Source organism: Podarcis muralis, chromosome 2, assembly GCF_964188315.1.
Source record: "Podarcis muralis chromosome 2, rPodMur119.hap1.1, whole genome shotgun sequence".
NCBI lineage: Eukaryota > Metazoa > Chordata > Lepidosauria > Squamata > Lacertidae > Podarcis > Podarcis muralis.
In genome coordinates this window covers 111,594,847-111,622,511 of record NC_135656.1, presented here as the reverse complement: position 1 = coordinate 111,622,511, position 27,665 = coordinate 111,594,847, and the positions used below count along the sequence as shown (strand labels likewise).

General features: G+C 40.5%; 2 protein-coding genes across 2 annotated transcripts; both read left to right on the top strand.

Moving 5' to 3' along the window:
* Positions 1-5,032: 5,032 nt before the first annotated feature.
* LOC144326766 (vomeronasal type-2 receptor 26-like) lies at positions 5,033-8,519 on the top strand. The gene is made up of 3 exons (XM_077923554.1): positions 5,033-5,347; positions 6,770-7,000; positions 7,608-8,519. Exons 1-3 carry the CDS (start codon positions 5,033-5,035, stop codon positions 8,517-8,519), a joined length of 1,458 nt encoding a protein of 485 aa, XP_077779680.1.
* Positions 8,520-11,624: 3,105 nt separating this feature from the next.
* Positions 11,625-26,917, top strand: LOC144326765 (vomeronasal type-2 receptor 26-like). The gene is made up of 4 exons (XM_077923553.1): positions 11,625-11,831; positions 25,141-25,371; positions 25,585-25,711; positions 26,025-26,917. The coding sequence occupies exons 1-4, from the start codon at positions 11,625-11,627 to the stop codon at positions 26,915-26,917; spliced, it is 1,458 nt and encodes a 485-aa protein (XP_077779679.1).
* The last annotated feature ends 748 nt before the right edge of the window (positions 26,918-27,665 follow it).

Below are 27,665 nucleotides of genomic sequence, written 5' to 3'. Positions count from 1 at the left end.
CTGTTTAGCCAGATGCCTAGGTACTTTACTTTTTTCTTAATTTCAAAACCCAATATTTCTTGTAATTCATTTCTCCCCCCCCCCCTCAATTCCCATGTTTTTGACTAGTAGATTTCTTTTCTCATAGTTTAATTTTAAAACCAGCTAGTAGTCCAAATTCTTTTATGGATTCTATCGCTTTAGGCATACCTCCTTTTGGATTTCCAGTGGTTATTATTAAATCATCCGCAAAGGCTCTAACTTTGTAACTTTTCTCCCCGACCACAATCTCTTTTATTTTTTCATCTTTTCTAAGTTTCCTCATTAAAATTTCCAATACCATAATAAATAATAATGAGGAAAGAGGGCATCCCTGACTTGTACCCTTTGAAATCTCGATGTTTCCTGACACCCTGCCATTGATGATATATCTGGCCTTTTGCCTCCTATAAATTGCCTCAATTCCTCTCACAAATATTTTCCCCAGGCCCATTTATTCCGCTCTTTCTTCCTTTTTTGTATTGCATTTTGTTCTATGAAATACAATCTGATAACTGCTTTGCTTGTGTCCGAGACTGTTTTGATATCTGTGCCTTTGTTATTATTAATTTCAAAGGATTCTTTCACTAACTTTTTGACCCCTTGGAGTATACAAAATCACTACATCTGCTTCTCTCTCTTTTTTTTTAAGTTCTTTTTTATTCGGTTTTTCTTTTGTTTATATTGGTTACAACCATGATTGCATATTTACAGTTTTTGAACCTCCACCAGCACCCCCCACAGTCATCCATTTTTCTTATTTTCCCGCATTTTCTATATAGTATTGCTATTTTACCATTATCTTACATCTCTCTGATTCTGTCACACAATATACCTTACAGTATTACAAAGTCTCTTTAAACCCCACTAGCGTTGTTTGTTGATCACATATAGTTTCCAGATATGCCGCAAACTTTCCCCAGTCCTCTATGAATCTTTGATTTTTCTGATATCTTATTCTTCCAGTCATTTTGTCCAGTTCTGCGTAATCTACAAGTTTCATCCTCCATTCACTCAAAGTCGGCATTTCCTCCTGTCTCCACCTCTGGGCCATCAATATTCTTGCCGCTGTAACGGCGTATTGGAACAGTACATCTGCTTCTCAAAAAAATAAATACCGTTCAAATTAAAAACAGCCTACCTTGCAAAACCCAAAATTATTATTATTATTTTTAAAATAATTTTTATTGAATTATTTTATGTTACAAAAAACAATACAGCCATACTACCACTAAATCTAATTAAGAAATAAAAACTACATACATCAATATTTAGTTTGTTATTTGTTATTTACCGTCTTATTTCCTCCCAAACATTGCATACAACACACATATGTGCAGACACCCACACCCACACCCGCACACAAAACGATAATAATGAAAGTAAATATTTTTCCCCCTTTTATCTTCCAAAATCTTTTCTTCAACTTTGACTTCCTGTAAAGTCCCTTTGCATATATTTTATCTGACATTTGAATGTACACAAAACAATAAACCTTTCTATATAATTTTTCTAATACATTCTGAAAACATAATAAATCCTTAATTGTTATCCACCTCCTTTTAGTTCCTTTATCACTCGAATGCTATCACAGAGTCAAAACTATTATTGTATTTTTGAACATATCTTCTATAGCCATCACATTTTTCCGCATATTTTTGCTTTGAGTTTCCTCTGAGTTTACTAGTCAATTGAGCCGTCTCCACCAATTCCTGTAATTTGATTTGCCAATCTGTCATTTTTGGAGCCTCCTGATCTTTCCATCCCTTGGCTACAACTATACGAGCCGCTGCGGTTGCATACAAGAATACCTCTCTTAGATTTTTTTGGGATCTCTTTATCTATAATACTTAATAGAAATGCCTCCGGTTATTTAGTAAAAGTTATCCCCATCATTTTTTTTATTTTTTATTTTTTAAAAAAATGATATTTATTGAGAATTTAAAATTACAGAGAAAAAAGAAAAAAAGGAAAAGAAAAAAAGGTTGACAAAAAGAGCAATTAAACAATACAAGTCAATAAAAAGAAAAAAACAAAGAAAAAACAAAGTACACAATACATCAAAACCAAAAACAAAAATAAACAAAAAAATTAAAAACAAATCCAATATTCCCAAATCTTTATCTTTCATTAACTTATTTCATCGACCTCCTCACACCTCCCTTTTTTTGTATTCTAGTTATTAATTATCTCAGCAAATCCTTTCCATCTTTCACTATATTCTGTCATTAAATTACCTTTATTTATTTTAACCTTATCTTACCATGAAAAGCCCTAAAGCTTAAAGCTTAAAACTTATTTATACATAATTCCTTTTAACATTTCTACTAAAGCCAAATAGTTTCATTCCAACATTTTTCTAATACTCATTAATTTTACAATGATTTTTTAAAAACTTTCTTCCAATCTTCATCCATCGTCTCTTCTTCCTGGTCTCGGGTTTTATCAGTCTTTTCTATCCCTTCCATCTAGTCCATCAACCTGGTGACCTTCTATCCAAGGCTCTTAAGTCTTTTCCATGTCCCTTCTGCAGGTCTTCTTCATGTTTATACCTGCACTTTACTTTATCTTCTGCTGATCTTATTCTTAATTTCCTTCCTTTCTCTCGGGGAGACTCCAACTTGACAATATCTTTATCCCTTCTCAACAAGTCAGCCCATTCTCCATAGTCAGCACTGAAATCCAAAAGATATTTGAAAGCATGTTTCAAAGTCCCTCCAAGGTTAAGGGCCCCCACAACTCCAAACTCCCCCTGGCCCAAAACCAGATCGGAAAAGTCAAAACATCCCTGCATAGGGGGATCTATCCAACTTCCCATCTCCAGACCAAACAGTACTCCATCTCTCCAAATCTGACTTTCTCCAGGTTCAGTCGTCAGAAACAACAACTTATGTTCCTGCAAGGCCGCAGCTCTCTCCATTTCTATTACTTGAGGTTCAGCAACAACCTCCTCCTTTATCTTCTTCACAACTTGCCCTGTCAAAGCACATTCTTGGGTTGGTTCCTGAGTGGTTTTTATATAGGTATTCACTGTTTGTCCAAAATTGCCAACTGCAACAGTCATCAAATCCATCTTCTCATGTAGCTGTTCCAGTAAAGCGCTTGTCTTGCAAAAAGCAAGCACTAAAGCTTCTTCTGGGCACATTCTTGTTCAAGGTCAATGTCTGGTCTCACGATCTTTAATCTCTACAGCTGTAGAATTCCCCAGATCGACTCCAGCAACAGTTTCACAAACTCCCTCTAGAGGAAACAATTTCTGTTTGTATCCGTCTTTTTAAAAGCAGATCCAGCAACAAAGTTCCTTTCGTTTTTCAGATATTTTGTTCCTTTTAAGTGCAAAAGGGAACATTGGAATCAAAATGTTTCTCTTTTTTAACTATCTGTCAAAAAATGTTTTATCCACAGTCAATGAACTTCCCCAAAACGTCTGTCTCTGACACCCCGCTCCCAGGTTCAAGACGGTGGAAATTTATCTTTCTTTACTCTCTCTTCTGCAGGTTTAAACAGTCTAAAATTTCCCCCCTCTTCTCCTGCTTCCAAGGGGGGTTTGGTAACTTTAACTGATGGAAATTTAGTCCTTTACAAACGACTTTCCAGACTCTAGCTTGCAATGTCTTTGCTTCAATCTATTTACAAAAGCGGAAGGCGGACTTCCTGTTTAGACCTTCCCGCTTCAGTGCCAAATTAAGAAGTTTCATAGTCCAATTTTCCGTTCTACTCACGGGCAGTTGTTTAAAATCCAATTGTTCACAGGAAAAAGTCAGCGCTCTCCGGCAACAGCAATGCGGCTTCACTCCGTGAAAAGAGCAGTCGGGTCGAAGCACCGCGCCATTCACCCCACGTCGCTCCGCATCCCCGAAACCGGGTTTCCCCGCGAGTAGGGGAGGCGCAGAAGGTGCCAGCCGAATCCCACGTCCACAGGCTTCTCCCGCCTGTGGTTTTTGGTGGGACTCCGCCTCGCTGTGGCGGTCCAGATCCTAATTCTCACGAAGCGGATTCCTCCCGATCAGAGGAAATCCGACATTGCCGGAGGCGCTAACCCGGAAGTCCCCCCATCATCTTTTTAAATTCTTTGCATATTTCCCACCCCCAAAAAATGTTAATCTTTTCACACATCCACCACATGTGGATCATGTCACCGTTATTTCCTCCACATCTCCAACAAGCATTCGCCAAATTTTTATACATTCTTGATAATCTGGAAGGAGTGAGGTACCACCTATGAGCCATTTTCATCATGTTCTCTCTTATATTATAGCTGGCTGTAAATTTCAAATTTACCTTCCATAAGTTTTCCCAATCTTTTAGCATAATTGGACAGCCCACATCTTGGGCCCACTTTATCATTGAAGCCTTAACCTCCTCATCCATTACTTCGTAGTCTAAAAGAAGTCTATACATTTTTACGATTATTTTAGTTTTACTATTCAGTAATTCTCTTTCAAATCTTGAGGCTCCTTTTCAAAACCTATCTGCCTATCCTGTCTGAACATTTCATTCACCTGGAAGTAATCTAGCCAACTAGAAAAGTGATCTTTTATTTTCTCATAACTTATCAATATCAGTTGACCCTCCTCCTCCCTTAATATTGTGTTATATGTTATCCAGTTCTCTTTGATGTTGTTGTTTTTTTTTTTAACAGCGATTGCTTCTAATGGAGAGTTCCATCTTGGGGTTTTCTGTTCCAAATATCTTTTGTATTTTTCCCACACCTTATATATAGCATTTCTTATTATATGATTTGAAAAACTCTGGTGTGCATTTAGCAAAATCTTTTAACTAAATAAAATCTTTTAACTAAATAAAAATAAATCTGGGCTCTCAACTTCCCAGACACCTAATCAGTCATCATGGTGAATATGTTCCCCATTATTAATCAGTTTAAGTTAATATATATTTGCACTTGCTCCTGAAAAAGGAAAAAAACACAAATTCTTCCCTTTTCTCCTAGATCAGCTATGGTTTTGTTAGTCGTGAATTTACTGATAAAACTCGGTTCCCTTTCCTCTACCGGATGGTCCCAAAACAAGAACCTCCTCACCTGGCTATGGTCAAATTACTCCTGCATTTCAAATGGACGTGGATCGGTCTCATTGCTCCAGACAGTGACAAGGGAGAAAAGTTCATGAGGACCTTCACAGCTGCAGTCACAAAGAAGGATATTTGTGTGGCCTTCTCAGAAAGTATCACAGAAATTGTGATGTATAAACCAAAGCGCCTGATATCATTTATCACGCAGAGACAAATCAATGTCGTTGTCTACCATGCAGATGTTCGATGCACTTTATTTCTAACAGGGTTTATGACAGCCATGGAAAAGACCCTTAAAGTAACAGTGGGAAAAGTTTGGGTCACAACAGCTTTGCAGGATCTCAGTATGAGTTTGGCATCTAACATGGATCCCCAGGGTGTCCCTCTTTCTCTGTCCTTCTTTATCCAGACAAAGAGGAGGACAAAATATGAAACATTGGATCTAAATGCTCTTGTAACCCACAAGCCTACAGATATAACATTTATGTGTTCTGTTTCAAAGAATACTGCAAGAGTCCAGGAAAGATGTAGAGAGAGAGGAGAACTGGGGACCTTGTCACAAGAGTTTACTGAGAGAACGCTGTCTCAAGACAGCTACAGTATTTACAACACTCTCCAGGCCATGGCAAGTGTCCTGAGTGCTGTATACTCATCCAAACCAAGCCAGAGGGCCGTAGTGGAAAGTGGCAAGATGGACCTTCAAAGACTACAACCATGGAAGGTATGATCGTTTCTCTGACACATTCTCACCACTGAACCGTGAGTCAGAAATTAAATTCTAATTTGAGGACATATTCAAGATGGGGTTAGTGGGGATGTTTTGAACCCATAATTGAGGCAAACCCATTTTGGTAAGTTCCCAGTGCCTCACACTTGTACGTGACCATTTAACTGGACATTGCCCAGGCTCCTGGCACCGTCTCCATTTCTCCTAACAGGAGATACTTCATTACTTACAGTGACACCTTGTATTTGGGGCAAGAGTCTAGGAGGCCAGAGAGCAGCAGGGGAAGATGAGGAGGTGTAAGGGCAACCAAATACCACGGGGTGGCTTACTACACTTTGAAATGAAATGATTCTTATATTCCCTTGGCACACCTAAGACCATGAAATACTGAGCCCAAAATTGTTTGAGGATATCACTGCCTTGGGCATCCAATTAGTGATTATTTTTAAGCTGCAAGGAGGGGCAAGCAAGGGAGGGGTGGAAAACCAAGGCAGGGGCAGCACCCAGGGCATCCCATCCCAATCCCACTTTGCTGTGACGTGTCTGCTTTGGGCTAAGGGGAAAGAGACAGGACTGGCTAAATTGCTGTATATTCTGGCTAAATTGCTGTATATTCTCCTCCAGCTTCCTGAGAGGCACAGTGAGGGAAGCACACGTTCCTTGCCAACTCTTTTTCAGACATGAAGCTGTCTAAAACCATGTACTTAATAAAGCAAGGCCCTTTTTAATTCCCTTCTCGTGCATTTTGGTGCCTGGCCTCCCACCGTCCCCTTTAGCAGTGAAAGCCGATCTGCTCTTGTTCTGATGATGATAATGCTACCCCTCCCATGCAATATATTAACGACTCTAGCTCTGCTATTTTCCAAATAAGAGTCCCATCTGAGTCTCTGGGACTGTACCTTGGAAGACTAGAGTTCCAAGTGGCCAAGACTCATGTACGCTACTTTGTTCCTCGTTTGCTAATTCTGGGTGTGTTTTCCTGTACCATTTTAGCTGCACTCTTTCCTAAGAAACCTCCAGCTTTACAACTTTTCCATGGACGGAGCTTATTGGGATGAGAATGGGGAGCTGGCAGCTGACTTTGACATTGTCAACTGGGTGGCGTTTCCCAATAATTCCCTTGTTGGGTTGAAAGTTGGGAGTGTAGAGAGATCAGCATCTCCAGAGAAAATCAAATTTGCCATTGACCGAAATGTCATTGTGTGGCCCAGGTGCTTCAAACAGGTGAGTGAAATAATTAATCACAACTTTTTCTCTTTGATACATCAGTTTGCTGCTTGTCGGCAGCAAACTTACACCTGCATGTCTTATGCTGCAGTCCTTAACCCCATTGTATGATTCAATCCTAGCTGCACTCTATGGCTCCTATCCACAAAGTCCTAACATCTTCTGCTTGATGCTTTTTCTCATTTTGGCTAGAACGTGCCTCTTTCAAGGTGTACCGAAAACTGTCGTCCAGGATATGCCAAGGCCATTAAGGAGGGAGAACCAATCTGCTGCTATGCTTGTGTTGAATGCATGGAAGGAACAATCTCCATTCAGGAAGGTAAATGACCCTGAAAGGATATTTAAAAGAGTTGACGTTTCATAGTAGAAAATCACTTTCAAATTCCAGGCATTGGTACCTATGGAGGGGGGTCTTGCCCCATTAAATGAGCTCAATGGGATATGCTGGCCCTTAATACTTTTATTCTGACCCCCAACTATAGCCCATGATTGCTTCAAGGCAAACCTACAACCCAAAATACAGTAATCGGATAAGAAATACAGAATAATATAGTAGGTATGTAATAGACTATGGAATATCATGCCTATAACATTCACACTGAAGTCACTCTTGTGTTTTTCAGATGCAAAGCATTGCAACAAATGTCCAGATGATCAGAATTCCAATCTACACAGAGATCAGTGTGTCCCCAAGATTATACATTTCTTGTCCTATGACGAACCTCTGGGGATCCTCCTAGCTTCTTTCGCCCTGCTTTTGTCCCTCACTGCTGGTTTTCTTTTGGGAATCTTCATTAAATACTTTGACACACCAATAGTCAAGGCCAACAACCGGGACCTCACCTACTTGCTCCTTGTCTATCTCCTGCTCTCCTTCTTGTCCTCCTTCTTATTCATCGGTCGGCCCCAGAAGTGGACCTGCCTTCTCCGACAAACTGCCTTCAGCATCATCTTCTCCGTGGCCGTGTCTTCCCTGTTGGCAAAGACCATCACCGTGGTGGCGGCGTTTATGGCCACAAAGCCAGGGAGCCAGATGAGGAAATGGCTGGGCAAGAGCTTGGCCAACTCCCTTGTCTTGTCTTTTTCCAGTGTCCAAGGGGGCATCTGCATGGTCTGGCTGGGAATGTCTCCCCCCTTCCCAGACTCCGACATGCACTCCCAGCCTGGGCAGATCATTCTGCAATGTAACGAAGGCTCTGTTGCCATGTTTTATTCTGCCCTTGGCTACATGGGCTTTCAGGCGGCCGTCTGCTTCACGGTGGCTTTCCTAGCCAGGAAGCTGCCTGGGGCCTTCAACGAAGCCCAGCTGATCACCTTCAGCATGCTGGTGTTTTGCAGTGTTTGGGTGTCCTTTGTGCCAGCCTACCTGAGCACCAAGGGGAAATATATGGTAGCCGTGCAGGTCTTCTCTATCTTGGCCTCCAGTTCGGGGTTACTGGGTTGCATCTTCATCCCCAAGTGCTACATTATTGTCCTGAGGCCAGATCTGAATAAAAAGGAACATCTAATGGCGTAACTTTAAAAAAAATCTAGTCTTTTTTTGGCATACCACTGCAATGATAAAACCAATGAATGTGAATTGAGTGTTCCTTTCCCAATATGCCTATCTAACATCTTTCCTCCACATGAATCAGAAAGGAACCTGGTCTTTGGACATAATGAAGGTGGAATGGCCACAGGACCTTTTATTTGAAAGATTTGCAGTCCCCCGTTTTTGCAATCTGAATCTAAGTAGAACCATGTTAACAAAAATGGAAAACAAGTGAGGTCCCCACCAAAGAAGGACGCTATCAAGATGAACTCAGCTTCTTCAAACGGTCTTGTGGATTGTTGGAAGGAAAGATTTGCACAGTCTTATTGGTCCCATTATAAATTAAATAGTTCTATTTCTGGGGTTCTTTGTGTTTTGTTTCTGGAAGTTGGGAATGAAAGCTTTCCAGGGCAGGGAGAGCCAATGCTGCACTCTCCGGATGGTCTGCACCTCCCCTCTCCCCCCTTCGTTGACAATTGGCAATGCTGGCTGGGGCTGATGGGAGTTGTAGTCCAACAACATCTGCAGGGTACCATATTACCTATCCTGAACTGACGCACAACGTAAATGAAATATACTCAGAGTCGCAAAGTGATTTCATGCTCTTTATTCAGCTCATAGTGGTGAGGAGGAATGAATGAATGTCCCCTCAGTATCTGCTTTATATACATTATTTACACAATGGGCTGCACATGATTGGCTAATTCCGGAATTCTACTGTAAGCCAATCAGGTTGTGGATTCACTTCTATCTGGAGCATGATTGGATAGTTCCTGCCAACCAATCATACTGCTGCATTGTTCTAGGACCAATCAGACTGCTGCCTTTTGGAGCCTATTGTTCTAGGACCAATCAGACTGCTGCCTTTTGGATCCTATTGTTCTAGGACCAATCAGACTGCTGCAGTTTGGATCCTATTCAACTCAGTACATAACAGTAAATTAATAATGCAGAGTTTTAAAGAATAAAAGCTTTGCTGAGTTAAAATAAACAACACGGTTCCAAAAAGTTTGATTGAGATTACATACTGACTCTGCTCACAGCTGAGGCAGGCTGACTCTGACTGAAAACTTACAGAGAGCACCGAGAGAAACTGGCTGCTAAGTCACATGTCAGAGTGACTCAACAGTTAGCAGTTAGGCCTGGATAACTTTAGTAGGCCCAAATGATTGTGCAGTCCCAGCCTATTATCCTATTATTTTGTATAAAAGTATCTCACATAACAGGGTTAGGAAAGACTATCTGGGATTCTAGGAAGTTCTAGGCAACTTGGGGCTGTTTTGACTTCCTACAAGGCAGCTTAATACATTCATAAAGTTGAGAAAGAACAAGTACATGTTTTGTAAGTCTGAATCCTTCCTAATGCGGTGGACTATTGAGCATCCCTTCCAACCTCAGGGATTTGAGCTGGGAAAGTAGACCGTGCGCAAAGCCACACCGCAGAGTCTCATAAACATATTTTCCCCAGCTATACATATTGCTGTGTACTCTGCACCTGATAATTATCAAAACTATTGTAATTTTTATTTTATTTTTTCCTACTGAAAAGCTCTGGGGAGTTTTCTAAATATCATTTCTGAATATCATAACAAAGAAGTCAGAAGCAAGAACAAAACGTAAAAACTTTGTTTACGCAATGTGGAAAGGCTGGTGCATTAATATCTCTTGGGCCACTGAGAGCCTGGGCTCAAATTTAAGGCAGGCAGGGACTATGTGGAGGTGAGGTTTAAATATTAGCTCTTTTATTTCTGAACCACAGCTGGACTCCCATCTGGATCAAGAAGGCACTGCAGCCGATCAGCAGCTGAGAGCGGTCAGGCAGAAGGGAGCGCAGCAGCAGACAACAGTGAAATGATCATAATCTCCCTAATGCTTTTGCTAATGATGCACCATTCGTCCTGTAGAACGCTGAAGGGGAAATGCCATTTTGGTGTGATAAATGATCGAAATGACACACTTAATCATTATAGGCCAGGAGACCACCTCATCACTGGCGTCTTAGCTGTAGGCTCGACTTTGACCTTCCCGCATGATTTCTCCAAGTCTCCATCTGCTACTGATTTTAAGTATGTCACCATGTGGAGAAAGATTTACTACTGCTACTTTCAACTGTGATTCCATGCTCTCCCTTTTTTCTGGTTTCTTTTCCTGCTAAATTATACCTCAAATATGTCCTCAATTGGCTTCAGGGGTACCATCATTCCTGGGTGCACAGGGAAATCTGTGCACAGCCAGAAATTTCTCATACAGCTGCGTAGCTATGAAACCCCAGGCGCTCCTTCCCCCTCTGCCTGTAGTGTAAAGGTAAAGGACCCCTGGACGGTTAAGTCCAGTCAAAGGCAACTAAGGGGCTTCGGCTCTAAGGTGCTGTTGTTTTTTGCAGCTGGCTCCAATGGGATATCGGACATTGTTCCTCAGCTTTTTTTAAAAAAAGTGAATTGCGTTGAATTTACTATTCCAGAATTAATTATATTGTAGATATAGCAAAAAAGAAACAAGCAGTTTTGAATAGTGGAATGGTGTGTTTATGTATGTGCTTGTGCAGCGACTTACATCATACACTTGTTTGACTTGCATCAGTTCATAGGCCCCTGGATTTCCTTTAAGGATAAAACATCTAGTAGGTGTCTCTCCCACAGAGCTCGCATTATAAGCAGCATGTCACGGGTAGAGGTGCTCTTTCAGATAAGCAGCTCTGAAGCCATCTAAGGCTTTGCATATCAAACCCCAAACACGGAATTGGGCTTGACAATTAATTGTCAGCCAGTGCAGGCCTTTGAGGGCTGATGTTCCCTTTTCTTGGGGAGAAAAATCCTGTTGCCAAAGAACCATTTCCAAATGAACTGAAAACACATAAACTCAGAACTAGCCTTCCAAGAGTTGTCGCAGTAAAATCCAAATATTTCTCCTAGTTATCCATGCTCCAATATGAAAAGATGCACAAAGTTTAACGCTCTTTCACTGACTGCACAATGAAAAATCTGATGACATCTATTTTGCTGCAGATTGGACAATCAAAGGTACTGGCACATCCTGCCCTTCTTGTTTGCCATTCAAGAGATCAGTCGGAATCCCAGGCTCCTGCCCAACATGACTCTGGGCTACAACCTCTATGAGAGTTATTTTCATGCAATAATGACTTATGAAGCTGTACTAGACCTGCTGTCGGGTGGGCAGAAGAATGTTCCAAACTACATCTGTGAAAGACAGAATGCACAGCTGGCCGTTCTAGAAGGAGGCGACTCTGCCCTTTCCAGCCTGATTTCAACCATTCTGAGCATTTATAAAATCCCACAGGTATGAATTGGGGAAAGGTAGGGGGGTTGGGGGCTGAGCCTATTTCTGTACTGCAGTTTCTCTCCACAGGTTGCATCAGACTATATGCAACCATGTATCGTTTTGTCCAGCCTTTCCTATATCCATGCTCATTTTCTAGGGGGAAAGGTGCCAGAACTCACTATGAAGGTTCTTAATGAAAGTATCACACTTCTAACATATCCTCTGATTTCCCCTCGTCTTCTCTAGATGCGAGCTGGAAGGAGGCGATCTTACAAATGAAATTTGAGTGCAACATAACACTGGAATATTGGTCAGAAAGCCATAGTCCTGTAATGCAGCAAGTGAAAGGAACATTAGAAAACAGGACAGAGCTCTAACATTATAATCAGGAAAACCAATTCCCATGTCTGAACGCACCCTTTGACTACCAGGTCTAGGCTACTGATTTTTCCTTAACAGTGTTGGCAGAGCAGAAGAGAGGCGGGACTAAGCTGCCAGGCTGGAGACTTTGAACTGAGCAGTCTGTTTCCCAGCTCCTGAGGAGACCACCCATGTAAGACACCCCTGGCCTTTGGTGACACATTAGAGAGTAATGGCAGCAGAAAGGACTAGTGCGTGTTCCCAGGGCTATAGGTTTACCCGACAGGATTGATGCTGTAACCTCCCTAAAATTACATAAGCAACCAGGATAAATGCTCAATAAATAGAGCATCTGAAAGTCTTTTTGTAGGTAGGTGGAACAGAAAACTTTCTGGAAGCTCCATGGTTTCAGGGTATGTTTTTTTTTAAATAAAAAATAATCTTTATTATACATCAATTTACATAAAACTTAACAAATATATTATAAATGCAACACAATACATTGCATACATAATACTTCATCTTTCTTCTTCTTCTCTGGTGATCACTCGTAGCTGAGTAAGAACGTCTTCCATAAACACGGTTTATGGAAGACAGTCTTTAAACCTCTTTTGTTGACCACCAGCATTACGCTTTCCATTCTTAAGTTCAGAATAGAGTAGTTGCTTTGGAAGATCAGGCATCCGCACAACGTGGCCAGTCCAACGAAGTTGATGTTGAAGAATCATTGTTTCAACACTGGTGATCTTTGCTTCTTCCAGTACACTGATTTTAGTTCGCCTGTCTTCCCAAGTGATGTGTAGAATTTTTCGGAGACACCATTGATAGAATCTTTCGAGGAGTTGGAGATGGTGTTTATAAGTGGTCCATGTTTCACAAGCATATAGTCAGGCTGGTAGTGCAATAGCCTTGTAAACAAGCATTTTGGTTTCCCTGCAAATGTCCTGGTCCTCAAACACTCTGCACCTCATTCGTGAGAAAGCCTCACTCGCAGAGCTCAGGCGATGCTGGATTTTGGCATCAATGTTGGCCCTTGTGGAAAGATAACTGCCTAGGTAGGAGAAGTTTTTGACATTTTCCAACGTTACACCATTGAGTTGGATTTGTGGTGCTGCAGAAGGGTTAATTTGTACTTGTTGGTACAGCACTTTGGTTTTTTGTATGTTGAGTGATAGGCCAAGCTTTTTGTAAGCTTCTGCAAAGATATTTAGGATGGTTTGGAGGTCATCATCTGAGCGTTCAAACACTACGTTGTCATCGGCATACTGAAGTTCTAGACCGGAGGTTGCCGTAACCTTACTCTTTCTTTCTGCTCAGATTGAAGAGCTTTCCATCTGTTCAATATATGATTTCTACTCCAGTGGGGAGTTTCTCTTCAACAAAATGTAGGATCATGGCAATGAAAATAATGAATAGAGTTGGGGCAATAACATAACCCTGTTTAACACCTGATCCCACTGGGAATGGATTACTTTGAGAGCCATTGTTATCTGAGATTGTTGCTGTTATATTATCATGGAGGAGCCGAATGATGTTTACAAATTTATCTGGGCAGCCAATTTTCAGAAGGAAAGTCCACAGGGCATTACGATTTACAGTGTCCAAACCCTTAGTCAGGTCAATAAACGCCATATACAGGGGTTGGTTTTGCTCTCTGCATTTTTCTTGAAGCTGTTGAGCGGTGAAAATCATGTCCACTGTCCCCCTAGAAAGTGGAAAACCATTTTGGGATTCAGGAAGGGTCACCTCAAATATTGTTATGAGATGGTTTGCTAAGATCCTTCCAAGAATTTTGCCGGCCGCAGCTAATAGAGAGATGCCTTGATAGTTTCCACAATTAATTCTGTCACCTTTTTTAAAGAGATTGATAATTTTGGCCTCCCTAAAGTCTGCTGGGATCTCTTCTTCCCAGATTTTTTCGATGAGCTTGTGAAGTTGTTTTGTAAGTTCAATTCCACTACCCACTTTGAAGATTTTGGCACGTATCCCATCAGCTCCACTGGCTTTGTTGTTTTTCATTTGGTTAATAGCTGTACAGAACTCTCCCAGATTTGGAGATACTGCAAGCTCATCTCTAACTTGTTTTTGAGGAATTTGTGATAGGACCTCAGCAGCTACGGGGGAGTTGCGGTTAAGGAGATGTTAGTAATGTTCTTTCCAGCACAGTGCAATAGCTTCTTTATCTTTTAGAATTGGGATACCATCTGCTGAGCATAGGGGACATATGCCATGATTTATTGGCCCATAGATGATCTTTGTGTCTGTAAAGAAACTATGTGCATCATGATTGTCGGCTAAGTGCTGGATCTCTTGAGCTTTTTTTATCCACCAGGTGTTTTTTAGTTCTCTGGTTCTTCTTTGAACTTCAGCCTTAGCGTTGGCATAGGGTTTTTTTCTTAGTGGCACAGTTTCTATCTCTTTGCCAGATCTGAAAGGCCTTTCTTTTCTTGTCAATCATGCATTCAATCTCACTGTCATTCTCATCAAACCAGTCCTGGTGTTTCTTGGTTTGGTATCCAATAGTTTGTTCACAGGCTGCAATAATGGGTGTTTTTAGCTTGGTCCAGTGTTCCTTGATGTTATCAGGGAATTCTAAAAGCAGATGGTCCTTCAGAGTCGTTTGGAAGCAATCCCGCTTAATGGGATCTTGAAGGGCTTGAGTGTTCATTTTGCGCCTTGGTTTCCTTCCTTGAAGCTTGTGTGGAGGTATAATCTTGATAGCCATCGTGGAGCGTATTAGTCGGTGATCTGTCCAGCAGTCGTCGGTACTCGTCATAGCTCTGGTAAGGAGCACATCACGGCGATCTTTAGCACGGACAATAACATAATCTAAGAGGTGCCAGTGGTTTGACTGAGGATGCCTTCATGAAGTTTTAAATTTATCTTTCTGTCGAAAGAGTGTGTTGGTAAATAAGGGTCTACAAGTTTTATTGATTTCTGTTGACATGATAGTGAGCAAGAATTCTTCTGGATTTTTTGCAAAAGAGAATTTAAACAACCCCATCATAAATCTTTTAACTAACTAAAAATAAATCTGGGCTCTCAACTTCCCAGACACCTAATCAATCATCATGGTGAATATGTTCCCCATTATTAATCAGTTTAGTTTAATACATATTTGTACTTGCTCCTGAAAAAGGAAAAAAACACACATTCTTTCTTTTTCTCCTAGATCAACTACGGTTTTGTTAGTCGAGAATTTACTGATAAAACTCTGTTCCCTTTCCTCTACCGGATGGTCCCAAAACAAGAACCTCCTCACCTGGCTATGGTCAAATTGCTCCTGCATTTCAAATGGACGTGGATCGGTCTCCTTGCACCAGACAATGACGATGGAGAAAGGTTCATGAGGACCTTCACAGCTGTGGTCACAAAGAATGATATTTGTGTGGCCTTCTCAGAAAGTATCACAGATATTTTGATTTATACTCCAAAACACCTGAATTCATTTCTCATGCAGACACAAGTCAATGTCGTTGTCCTCCATGCAGATGTTCGATCCATTTTCATTCTAGCGGGGTTTATGATAAACATCAAAAAGACCCTTAAAGTAACAGTGGGAAAAGTTTGGGTCACAACAGCTTTGCCGGATGTCAGTATGAGTTTGGCATCTAACGTGGATCCCCAGTGTGTCCCTGCTTCTTTGTCCTTCTTAATCCAGACAAAGAGGAGGACAAAATATGAAACTTTGGATGTAAATGCTGTTTTAACCCACAAGCCTCCAGATTTAACATTTACGTGTTCTGTTTCAAAGAATTCTGGGAGAGTCCAGAAAAGATGTAGAGAGAGAGGAGAACTGGGGACCATGTCACGAGAATATACAGAGAGAATGTTGTCTCAAGACAGCTACAGTATTTACAACACTCTCCAGGCCATGGCAAGTGTCCTGAGTGCTATATACTCCTCCAAACCAAGCCAGAAGGCCATGGTGGGAAGCAGAAAGATGGACCTTGAAAGAATACAACCATGGCAGGTATGATCCTTTCTCTGGCACATTCTCAACCCTGAACAGTGATTCAGAAATTAAATTATGGTTAAGGGATATATTCATGGTGGGGTTGGTGGGGATGTTCTGAACCCATAAATGAGACAAACCCATTTTGTCAAGTTCCCAATGCCTCACACTTGTACGTGAACATTTAACTGGACACTGCCCAGGCTCCTGGCACCATCTCCTTTTAACCTAACAGGAGATACTTTATTACTTACTGTGACACCTTGTATTTGTTTTTTTTAATTTTTTTATTAAAGTTTCAAAAGTTTTTTATAACAACAAAAACAAAACAATACAGTAAAAATGACAAACATAAAATATAAAAAACAAATATAATTTCAACCCTTATTTTCTTATGCCTTACTTCCCCGACTTCCTCTTACCTTCCCTTTCTGTATTCCAATTTCTAATTTATTTTTCAGCAAATCCTTCCCTTATTTTTCACTTAATTTTGACCTTACTTTTTCTTTTTAGCTTATCTATTTCCGCTAGTAACCACATATTTTCTAATCCAGCGTCATTCTAACATTCATTAATTTTGCAATATTTCTTTAAATAGTCCTTAAATTTTTTCCAATCTTCTTCCGCTGTTTCTCTTCCCTGGTTTCGGATTCTGCTCGTCATCTCTGCCAGTCCCATGTAGTCTATCACCTTCATCTGCCATTCTTCCAAGGTGGGTAGGTCTTGTGTCTTCCAATACTTTGCGATGAGTATTCTTGCTGCTGTTGTAGCGTACATAAAAAATGTTCTGTCCTTCTTTAACACCTCTTGGCCGACAATACTCAAGAGAAAGGCCTCTGGTTTCTTCAGGAAGGTATATTTAAATACCTTTTTCAATTCATTATATTATTTTTTTTTTATAATATATTTATTAAAGTTTTCATATAAAACATGCATTTGAAAAGCACAACTCATCATTGTCCATTTAACATCTCTCAGTTGTTACATAGGACTCCCCCACACCTCCCGTGTACACTTGCATCATTATTAAATTAATTTCAAACAAATTATCATTTTACTCATAATCTTAATTTTAGTTAGCATATAATTCGTCCTTGAATCTAATTTAGTGATAGACAGTTATTTTCTGCTCTGGCATCCGGTTCAACACTCAACCAAATTACAATATTTTTGTAAGTAAATCTTAAATTTCTTCCAGTCTTCTTCCATCCTTTCTTCTCCCTGGTCTCGAATTCTGCCGGTCATCTCAGCTAGTTGCATATAGTCCATCAGCTGCATCTGCCATTCTTCCACAGTGGGTAGCTTCTGAGTTTTCCAATTCTTGGCAATCAATATTCTTGCTGCTGTTGTTGCATACATAAAGAATGTTCTGTCCTTTTTTAACACACTCTGGCCGACGATACCCAAAAGGAAGGCCTCTGGTTTCTTAGTAAAGGTGTATTTAAACACCTTTTTTAATTCATTATATATTGTCTCCCAGAAGGCCTTCACTCTAGGGCAGGTCCACCAGAGGTGAAAAAATGTTCCTTCATTTTCCTTACATTTCCAACATTTACTATCAGACGAATGGTATATTTTGGCTAATTTAACAGGGGTCATGTACCATCTATACATCATTTTCATCACATTTTCCTTCAACGCATTACATGCAGTGAAGTTCAGCCCAGAGGTCCACAACCTTTCCCAATCTTCAAACATAATATTGTGCCCAATGTCCTGGGCCCATTTTATCATTGTTGATTTTACCATTTCGTCTTGTGTGTTCCATTTCAGCAGCAAGTTATACATTTTTGAAAGTACTTTAGTCTTAGGTTCTAACAGTTCAGTTTCTAACTTTGACTTTTCCACTTGGAATCCTAACTTTTTGTCATTTTTAAACACTTCTTTAATCTGAGCATAGTGTAACCAGTCTCGCACTTTATCTCTCATCTTTTCTAAACTCTGCAATTTCCAATTGTCACCATCTTTTTCTATTATCTCCCAGTATTTTGGCCAATTGGCCTCCATATTGACTCTTTTTCGAGCCTTGGCCTCCAGGGGTGACAGCCACCTCGGAGTTTTGTTCTCCAATAAGTCTTTGTATTTTGTCCAGACATTAAAAACTGATTTTCTGACAATATGATTCTTAAAGGCCTTATTTATCTTAGCTTTGTCATACCATAAATAAGCATGCCATCCAAACGCATTATTGAAGCCTTCCAAGTCCAAGACATCCGTATCTTCAAGAAGTAACCAGTCTTTTAGCCAGCAGAACGCTGCAGCTTCATAATACAACTTTAAGTCTGGCAGGGCAAAGCCCCCTCTTTCTTTCGCATCTGTTAGTATTTTAAATTTGATTCTGGGCTTTTTGCCCTGCCAGACAAATTTAGAGATATCTTTCTGCCACTTCCGAAAACACTCTGTCTTGTCTACAATCTGTAGTGTCTGAAACAAAAATAACATTTTTGGCAATACATTCATCTTGATGGCAGCTATTCGGCCTAACAAAGAAAGTTTTAGTCTTGACCAACTATCCAAGTCTCTCTTGATTTCTGACCAACATTTTTCATAGTTATCTTTAAATAAACTCAGATTTTTTGCTGTTATGTTTACCCCCAAGTATTTAACTTTCTTAACCATATTTAGTTCTGTCTCTTTCTGAAGCTGTTCCAGCTCAGTATCTGTCAAGTTCTTTCCCAAAACCTTAGTTTTTTGCTTATTTAACTTAAATCCTGCCACTCGACCAAAGTTTTGAATCAGTTGTAATACTCTTTTCATACTAGATTCCGGCTCCTGTAATGTCAAAACTAGGTCATCTGCAAAAGCTTTAAGTTTATATTGTTTCGCTCCGACCTGGATCCCTTCCACCAACCGGTCCCCCCTAATCATATTCAGGAGCACTTCCAGAACCGAAATAAACAGTAATGGGGAAATCGGGCAACCTTGTCGTGTACCTTTTTCAATTTTGAACCCTTCTGTAACCACATTGTTAACTATCAGTTTAGCCTTTTGTTCTGAATATATTGCCTCAATCCCATTTTCAAACCCCCGTCCCACTCCCATTTCTTTTAAATTCCCCTTCATAAATTTCCAGGATATGTTGTCAAAGGCTTTCTCCGCGTCTATGAAAATTAGCACTGCTTTGGTGTTTATGTTTGTTTGCAAAAGTTCCAATATGTCTATAATGTTCCTTGTGTTTGCAAACATGTGTCTGCCCGGGAGGAAGCCTGCCTGGTCTTTATGGATTATCTCACTTAAAACTTTCTTAAATCTTCGTGCCAAAACATCTGCAAATATTTTGTAATCCACATTTAAAAGGGAGATGGGACGGTAATTCTTAAGTTGTGTCTTTTCAGTTTCCAACTTTGGTATCAATGTGATAAATGCTTCCTTCCACGATTCAGGCGCCTTCTTCCCCTCCATTATTTCATTACTGACCTCCAACAATGGTTGTATCAAGTAGTCCTTCAATATCTTGTAGTAGTTAGAGGTCAGTCCATCTGGCCCTGGTGATTTGCCCTGTTTCAAACTCTGGATGGCCTGCTCAATCTCTTGTCGCGTTATTTTACTATTCAGAATTGTTCTATTTTCTTCTGACAGCTTTGCTAATCCATTTTTCTCCAAAAATTGTGTAATCTCTGCTTCATCTTGTGGCCCTTGAGTGTATAACTTTTTGAAATACCTCTGGAAGCACTTTCTAATCTCTCCCGGGTTCTGGATGTTCCTTCCTTCAACCTCTAAGTTTGTTACTGTATTCAGTCTTTGTCTCCTTTTCAACTGCCAAGCTAGCAGTTTCCCACATTTATTAGCCGACTCAAAGGTTTTTTGTTTCATTGTTTTGATCTTCCATTCTATTTCCTGATTTATCAGCTTAGAATATTGTGCCTGATAAAGTTTAATTTCTCTCAGAATCGGTTGGGACTTCGGGTTAGATCTTAACTTCTTCTCCAACTCTTTGATTCTTTCCAAAATTTTGTCTTTCTTTTCATTTTGCAGTCTTTTCTTTAAAGAATTCTGTTGAATCAAGAACCCTCTCATCACAGCTTTGCTTGCATCCCAGATAGTTCTTTTTTCCACCGTGGTGCTCAAATTAATCTCGAAGTAGTCCTTTAAAGTTTTTTGGGCCTTCTTTACGATTCTTTGGTCTCTAAACAGGCCATCATTCATCTTCCATCTAAAGGAGCCGGTTGGGATCAGTGTCATGTCCATTCTCAAAGCGTTATGGTCGGAGCATGTTTTGGGGCAGATTTCCACCTTCCTCACCTTAGGTGCCAGACTTCTAGTTATCCATATTTGGTCGATTCGTGTCCAGGTCAATTGGGCTTCAGAAAAGAATGTTCCTTCTCTCCCCAAGGGGTTTCTCACTCTCCAAATGTCCTTTTTCAATTCATTATAAATCATTTCACAGAACGCCTTAATCTTTGGGCACGTCCACCAAAGGTGAAAGAATGTACCTTCATTTTCTCTGCATTTCCAACATTAAATCAGAACCAGTGAAGGCGGTGAAGGTCCTGTGTGAGTGCCTGGAGGCGGTTGGAGGATGGATGGCGGCTAACAGACGGAGGTTGAATCCTGACAAGACAGAAGTACTGTTTTGGGGGGACAGGGAGTGGGTTGGTGTGGGGGATTCCCTGGTCTTGAATGGGGTAACTGTGCCCCTAAAGGACCAGGTGCGCAGCCTGGGAGTCATTTTGGACTCACAGCTGTCCATGGAGGCGCAGGTTAACTCTGTGTCCAGGGCAGCTGTCTACCAGCTCCACCTGGTACGCAGGCTAAGACCCTACCTGCCCGCAAACTGTCTCACCAGAGTGGTGCATGCTCTAGTTATCTCACGCTTGGACTACTGCAACGCGCTCTACGTGGGGCTACCTTTGAAGGTGACCCGGAAACTGCAATTAATCCAGAATGCGGCAGCTAGACTGGTGACTGGGAGTGGCTGCCGGGACCATATAACACCGGTTCTGAGAGACCTGCATTGGCTCCCAGTACGTTTCCGAGCACGATTCAAAGTGTTGGTGCTGACCTTTAAAGACCTAAACGGCCTCGGTCCTGTATACCTGAAGGAGCGTCTCCACCCCCATCGTTCAGCCTGGACACTGAGATCTAGCGCCGAGGGCCTTCTGGCGGTTCCCTCATTGCGAGAAGTGAGGCTACAGGGAACCAGACAGAGGGCCTTCTCGGTAGTGGCGCCCGCCCTGTGGAACGCCCTCCCATTAGATGTCAGAGAGATAAATAATTACCTGATATTCAGAAGACATCTTAAGGCAGCCCTGTTCAGGGAAGTTTTTAATATGTAATGCTGTACTGTTTTTAACACTGATTGGGAGCCGCCCAGAGTGGCTGGGGAAACTCAGCCAGATGGGTGGGGTATAAATAATAAATTATTATTATTATTATTATTATTATTATTATTATTATTATTATATTTGTTATCAGGCCGGTGATAAATTTTTGCAAGCTTGACTGGGGTCATGTACCACCTATAAATCATTTTCATAATATTTTCTCTTAGGGCATTACATGCCGTAAATTTCATCCCGGTTGTGACACCTTGTATTTGGGCAAGAGTCCAGGGGGCCAGAGAGCAGCAGCAGGAGGACGTGGAGGGGCACCCAAATACCACGGGGTGGCTTACTACATTTGGAAGTGAAATAATTCTCGTATTTCCTTGGCAAACCTGTGTGCGATGCCTAAGACCATGAAATACTGAGCCCAAAATTGTTTGAGGATATTGCTGCCTTGGGTATCCGATTAGTGGTTACTTTTTAGCTGCTGGGAGGGCCAACCAAGGGAGGGGGTGGAAAACCAAGGCAGGGGCAGCACCCAGGGCATCCCATCCCAAGCCCACTTTGCTGTGACGTGTCTGCTTTGGGCTAAGGGGAAAGAGACAGGAGAAGCCCCTCCAGGACAGGCTAAATTGCAGTATATTCTCCTTTAGCTCCCTGAGCGGCACAGTGAGAGAAGCACATGTGCTTTGCCAACTCTTTATCAGGCATGAAGCTGTCTACAACCATGTACTTATTTTTTTTTAAATAATATTTATTACTTTTCCAACCATTTAAACACTACAAAAAAAGAACAATACAATACAATACAATACAATACCAAAAACACAGCATAACATTAACACATTAAACTTACAAAACAGAACAAAAACAAACAAAAACAGTTTAAAACACCTCAAACATTTTCAATATCTTATCTTTCATTCACTTATTTCAACGACCTCCTCACACCTCCCTTTTTGTGTTCCACTTTTGTTAATTGTTTCAGCAATTCCTTTCCATCTTCCTCCGTTTACTATCCTATAATTATCTTAACACATTCTAGCCTTATTTTTTCCTTTAATATTCTATTAATCTATTTATACTTAATTCCTTATAACATTTCTACTAAAGCCATATAACTTCATTCCAAAATTCTTCTAACATTCATTAATTTTACAATATTTCTGTAAATAATCTTTAAACTTTTTCCAGTCTTCTTCCACCGGCTCTTCTCCCTGGTCTCGGATTTGGCAGTCCTTTCCGCCAATTCCCTATAGTCCATCAACTTCATCTGCCATTATCCAACACTTCAGTGTTTTCAAGAAGCAGCCATTCTCTCACAACAAAGTTTAAGGTCATGTACTTAATCCAGCAGGACCCTTTTTTCTTTTTCTTTTTCTATTAATTTCAATGCAAAATTACAACAAAAATTACAAACATTGAATCCAAAATAATACTATACAAACAAGAAAGAAAAACAGAACACAAAAAAGAAAACAAGAAACAAGGGGAAGCACACATCTACAAATAAAACCGTATCTTCATTCTAACCTAGTCATTACATACATATACACATATTGACTTCCTTCCTTTATTCTAAGACCTCAAAATTTTTACTCTTTCTAAATTGTTGTGTCTAATGTAGATTACTTCTATATTTATACTTTTTTACGCCATTTTTCTTTTTCTTTAACCCTGTAAAGCACCATTCATTACATACTGATATGCTTACTCTAGAACAATGTTTTTTCATATATTCTTTAGCACATCCCCATTCTATTAATATTTTCTGGTCCGATTGTCCCCCTCTGAATGCTGTGAGTCTAGCCAGATTTATATATTCACAAATTTTAATTTGCCATTCTTTCATTGATGGACTTTTTCTCCCTTTCCAATTTTTTGCTATAAGCATCCTAGCAGCTGTCGTTGCATAAAGGAATACTTTCCTTTGACTGTCAGGAATATCATTTGTGATTATACCTAAAAGGAATGCCTCCGGTATTTTACTGAAAGATATTTTAAACATCTTTCTGATTTCTTATATGAAGAAATCATTCCAAAATTGTTTAATAGGTCGGCATTCCCACCACATGTGAAACATTGTTCCTATTTCTTTCTTGCATCTCCAACAGGTATTTGATTTTAATTTGTAAATTTTAGCCAATTTTACCGGAGTTAAGTACCATTGGTTCACCATTTTCTTTTCTTTTTTTAAATAATATTTATTAAGAATTTAATAATTACAAAAAGAAGAAAAAGAGTTAAACAAAGCAAAACAATACAATACATGAAAAGCAAAAAGAGAAAAACACTGCTTATCTTAAAACAAAAACAAAGACAGAAACAATTAAAAACACATCCAATATTTTCATTTCTTATCTTTCATTTACTTGTTTCAACGACCTCCTCACACCTCCCTTTTTTGTATTCTAGTTCAATTAGCTATTTCAGCAAATCCTTTCTATCTTTCCCAGTTTTTGTCCTATAGTTTATCTTAACACAATCTAACCTTATTTTTTTTCCCTTGGGCCCATTAACAGTCTATTTTTACTTAATTCTTTATAACATTTCTGCTAAAGCCATATAACTTCATTCCAGCATCCTTCTAACATTCATTCATTGGTTCACCATTTTCATCAAATTTTCTCTGATTGTGTAACATGCCATAAATTTAATATCACATTTCCATAATTTCTCCCATTGGTCCAGCTGAATTGCGTAACCTATATTGCATGCCCATTTAGTCATAACTTATTTTACTTATTCATCCTTATTCATCCTTTAACTCCCATTCTAATAATAAATTATACATTTTGGATATAGTCTTTTTCGAGTTTTGTAAGAATCCTTTTTGTAATTTTGATTCTTCTTTTTCAAATCCTCTTGCTTTATCTGATTAAATATTGTAAAGGTGAGACATAGAAGGTTGTTAGAAACGAAAAACCCCTTGGTGGGTTTCATCGTTAGAAGTAATATCAGTTAAAAAGAAAAATACAATAGGAAGATTGGCGACATACCAGCAGCTCCTAAAGGAGGAACAGGGCCAATTAAAATTAAGACCATATGAAGAGGTGACCCAAAGAAGAGGTGGCACCACATGGTTACAATATCATCAAATTGCAGCAAGACCCTTTTTAATTCCCTTCTCATGCATTTTGGTGCCTAGTCTCTCACCGTCCCCTTTAGCAGTGAAAGCCGATCTGCTCTTGTTTTGATGATGATGATGATGATGATGATGATGATGCTACTCCTCCCATCTGATAACAGTATTGGAGAGCAATGCTGGAACATGTGTGTGAAAAGAGAAATCCTTTCCTGTAGGCACTCGGCACTTCTTAGCCCTCCAGCTAACCTCAGGCAGTAAAACGGGACAAATCACTGACTACAAGTTACCTGTTCCCGGGCTGTTCGTTTCTCAGGCGAGTTCGTTTCTCAGCCTGCACCCCATATGCTTAAAGGACATTGAGTAAATGTGTTGTAAAAGCTGCCACCAGGTGCCCCGATTTGGATGGCTCTTCCATTCTAGAATGGGACCACACACCCTGATCCTACTACAACGTTATAACCACACTAGCTGTCATTCCTGATTTTAATTTTAACATGCAATATATTAACGACTCTAGCTCTGCTATTTCCCAAATAAGAGTCCCATCTGAGTCTCAGGGACTACACCTTGGGAGACTAGAGTTCTTAGTGGCCAAAGCTCATGTACGCTACTTTGTTCCTCGTTTGCTAATTCTGGGTGTGTTTTCCTGTACCATTTTAGCTGCACTCTTTCCTAAGAAACCTCCACCTTTACAACTTTTCCATGGACGGAGCTTACTGGGATGAGAATGGGGAGCTGGCAGCTGACTTTGACATTGTCAACTGGGTGGCGTTTCCCAATAAGTCCCTTATTGGGTGGAAAGTTGGGAGTGCAGAGAGATCAGCATCTCCAGAGAAAATCAAGTTTGCCATTGACCGAAATGTCATTGTGTGGCCCAGGTGGGTCAAACAGGTGGGTGAAAGAATTAATCACATCTTATTCTCTTTAATACATCAGACCAAGCAATACTATGCTGTTGGCCAGGCAGCAGCAAACTTACACCTACATATCTTATGCTGCAGTCCCAACCCCATTGTATGATTCAGTCCTAGCTGCACTCTATGGCTCCTCCTATCCACAAAGTCCTAACATCTTCTGCTTGATGCTTTTCCTCATTTTGGCTAGAATGTGCCTCTTTCAAGGTGTACCGAAAACTGTCGTCCAGGATATGCCAAGGCCATTAAGGAGGGAGAACCAATCTGCTGCTATGCTTGTGTTGAATGCATGGAAGGAACAATCTCCATTCAGGAAGGTAAATGTCTCTGAAAGGATATTTAAAAGAGTTGACTTTTCATAGTACAAAATCACTTTCAAATTCCAGGCATTGGTACCTATGGAGGGGGGTCTTGCCCCATTAAAGGAGCTCAATGGGATATGTTGGCCCTTAATACTTTTATTCTGACCCCAAACTATAGCCCAAAATTGCTTCAAGGCAAACCTACAACCCAAAATACAGTAATCAGATAAGAATCACAGAATAATATAGTTGGTATGTAGTAGATTATGGAATGTCATGGCTATAATATTTATATTGGCAACACTGAGGTCACTCTTGTGTTTTTCAGATGCAAAGCATTGCAAGAAATGTCCAGATGATCAGAATTCCAATCTACACAGAGATCAGTGTGTCCCCAAGATTATACATTTCTTGTCCTATGAAGAACCTCTGGGGATGATCCTGGCTTCTTTTGCCGTGCTATTGTCCCTCACTGCTGGACTTCTTTTGGGAATCTTCATTAAATACTTTGACACCCCAATAGTCAAGGCCAACAACCGGGACCTCACCTACTTGCTCCTCGTATCCCTCCTGCTCTCCTTCTTGTCCTCCTTCTTATTCATCGGTCGGCCCCAGAAGTGGACCTGCCTTCTCCGACAAACTGCCTTCAGCATCATCTTCTCCGTGGCCGTGTCTTCCCTGTTGGCAAAGACTATCACTGTGGTGGTGGCGTTTATGGCCACAAAGCCAGGGAGCCAGATGAGGAAATGGCTGGGCAAGAGCCTGGCCAACTCCCTTGTCTTGTCTTTTTCCAGTGTCCAAGGGGGCATCTGCATGGTCTGGCTGGGAATGTCTCCCCCCTTCCCAGACTCCGACATGCACTCCCAGCCTGGGCAGATCATTCTGCAATGTAACGAAGGCTCTGTTGCCATGTTTTATTCTGCCCTTGGCTACATGGGCTTTCTGGCGGCCGTCTGCTTCACGGTGGCTTTCCTAGCCAGGAAGCTGCCTGGGGCCTTCAACGAAGCCCAGCTGATCACCTTCAGTATGCTGTTGTTTTGCAGTGTTTGGGTGTCCTTTGTGCCAGCCTATCTGAGCACCAAGGGGAAATATATGGTAGCCGTGCAGGTCTTCTCTATCTTGGCCTCCAGTTCGGGGTTACTGGGTTGCATCTTCATCCCCAAGTCCTACATTATTGTCCTGAGGCCAGATCTGAATAAAAAGGAGCATCTGATGGCTTAACATTAAAAAATAAAGTCCTTTTTTTTGGCATAGCACTGAAATGATATAACCAATGAATGTGAACTGAGTGTTCCTTTCCCAGTATACCAGTCTAACACCTTCCCTCCATGTGTATCAGAAAGGGAACTAGTCTCTGGACATAATGAAAGTGGAATGGCCACAGGACCTTTAAATATTTGCAATCCCTATTTTTTTTTTTGCAATCTGAATTTAAGTAGAATCATGTTAACATTACTGGGTTTTCCCTGTTATTCTCGCCAGTCTGTTTTTCCTACTCGGGAGTAAGCCGCCTTTAGTTCAGCACTCCCATGTCAGTAAGCATATAAAGACGGCAACCTAAGAAGGGGTTGCTGGGTTTACATGTTCACTGAGCTTTCCCATGGAAGCCAACAGAAAAATTCATTCCGTGGAGGCTGTGATCAAAAGGCAACTGAAGAAATGGTAAATAATAATAAAAATAATAATAACAGCAATAGTAATAAAAATAATAAATGATGATGATGATGATTACCCCACACATCTGGCTGGGTTTTTTATTTATTTATTTATATTTATTTGTATGTGCGCACGCAGACAGTCATTATTATCTCAAATCAAAAATTGGGAGAGACTTTCGGTTGGCTGCCTGTTATGTCGGACAGGAGCTCTTTCGAATGTAAGAGCACCGGTGCACTGAAGGCTGGGGAAACCGCTAGAGCGTTGCGGTACCCTGAATAAAACCTCAGATTGAGGATTCTGAGGACCTGGT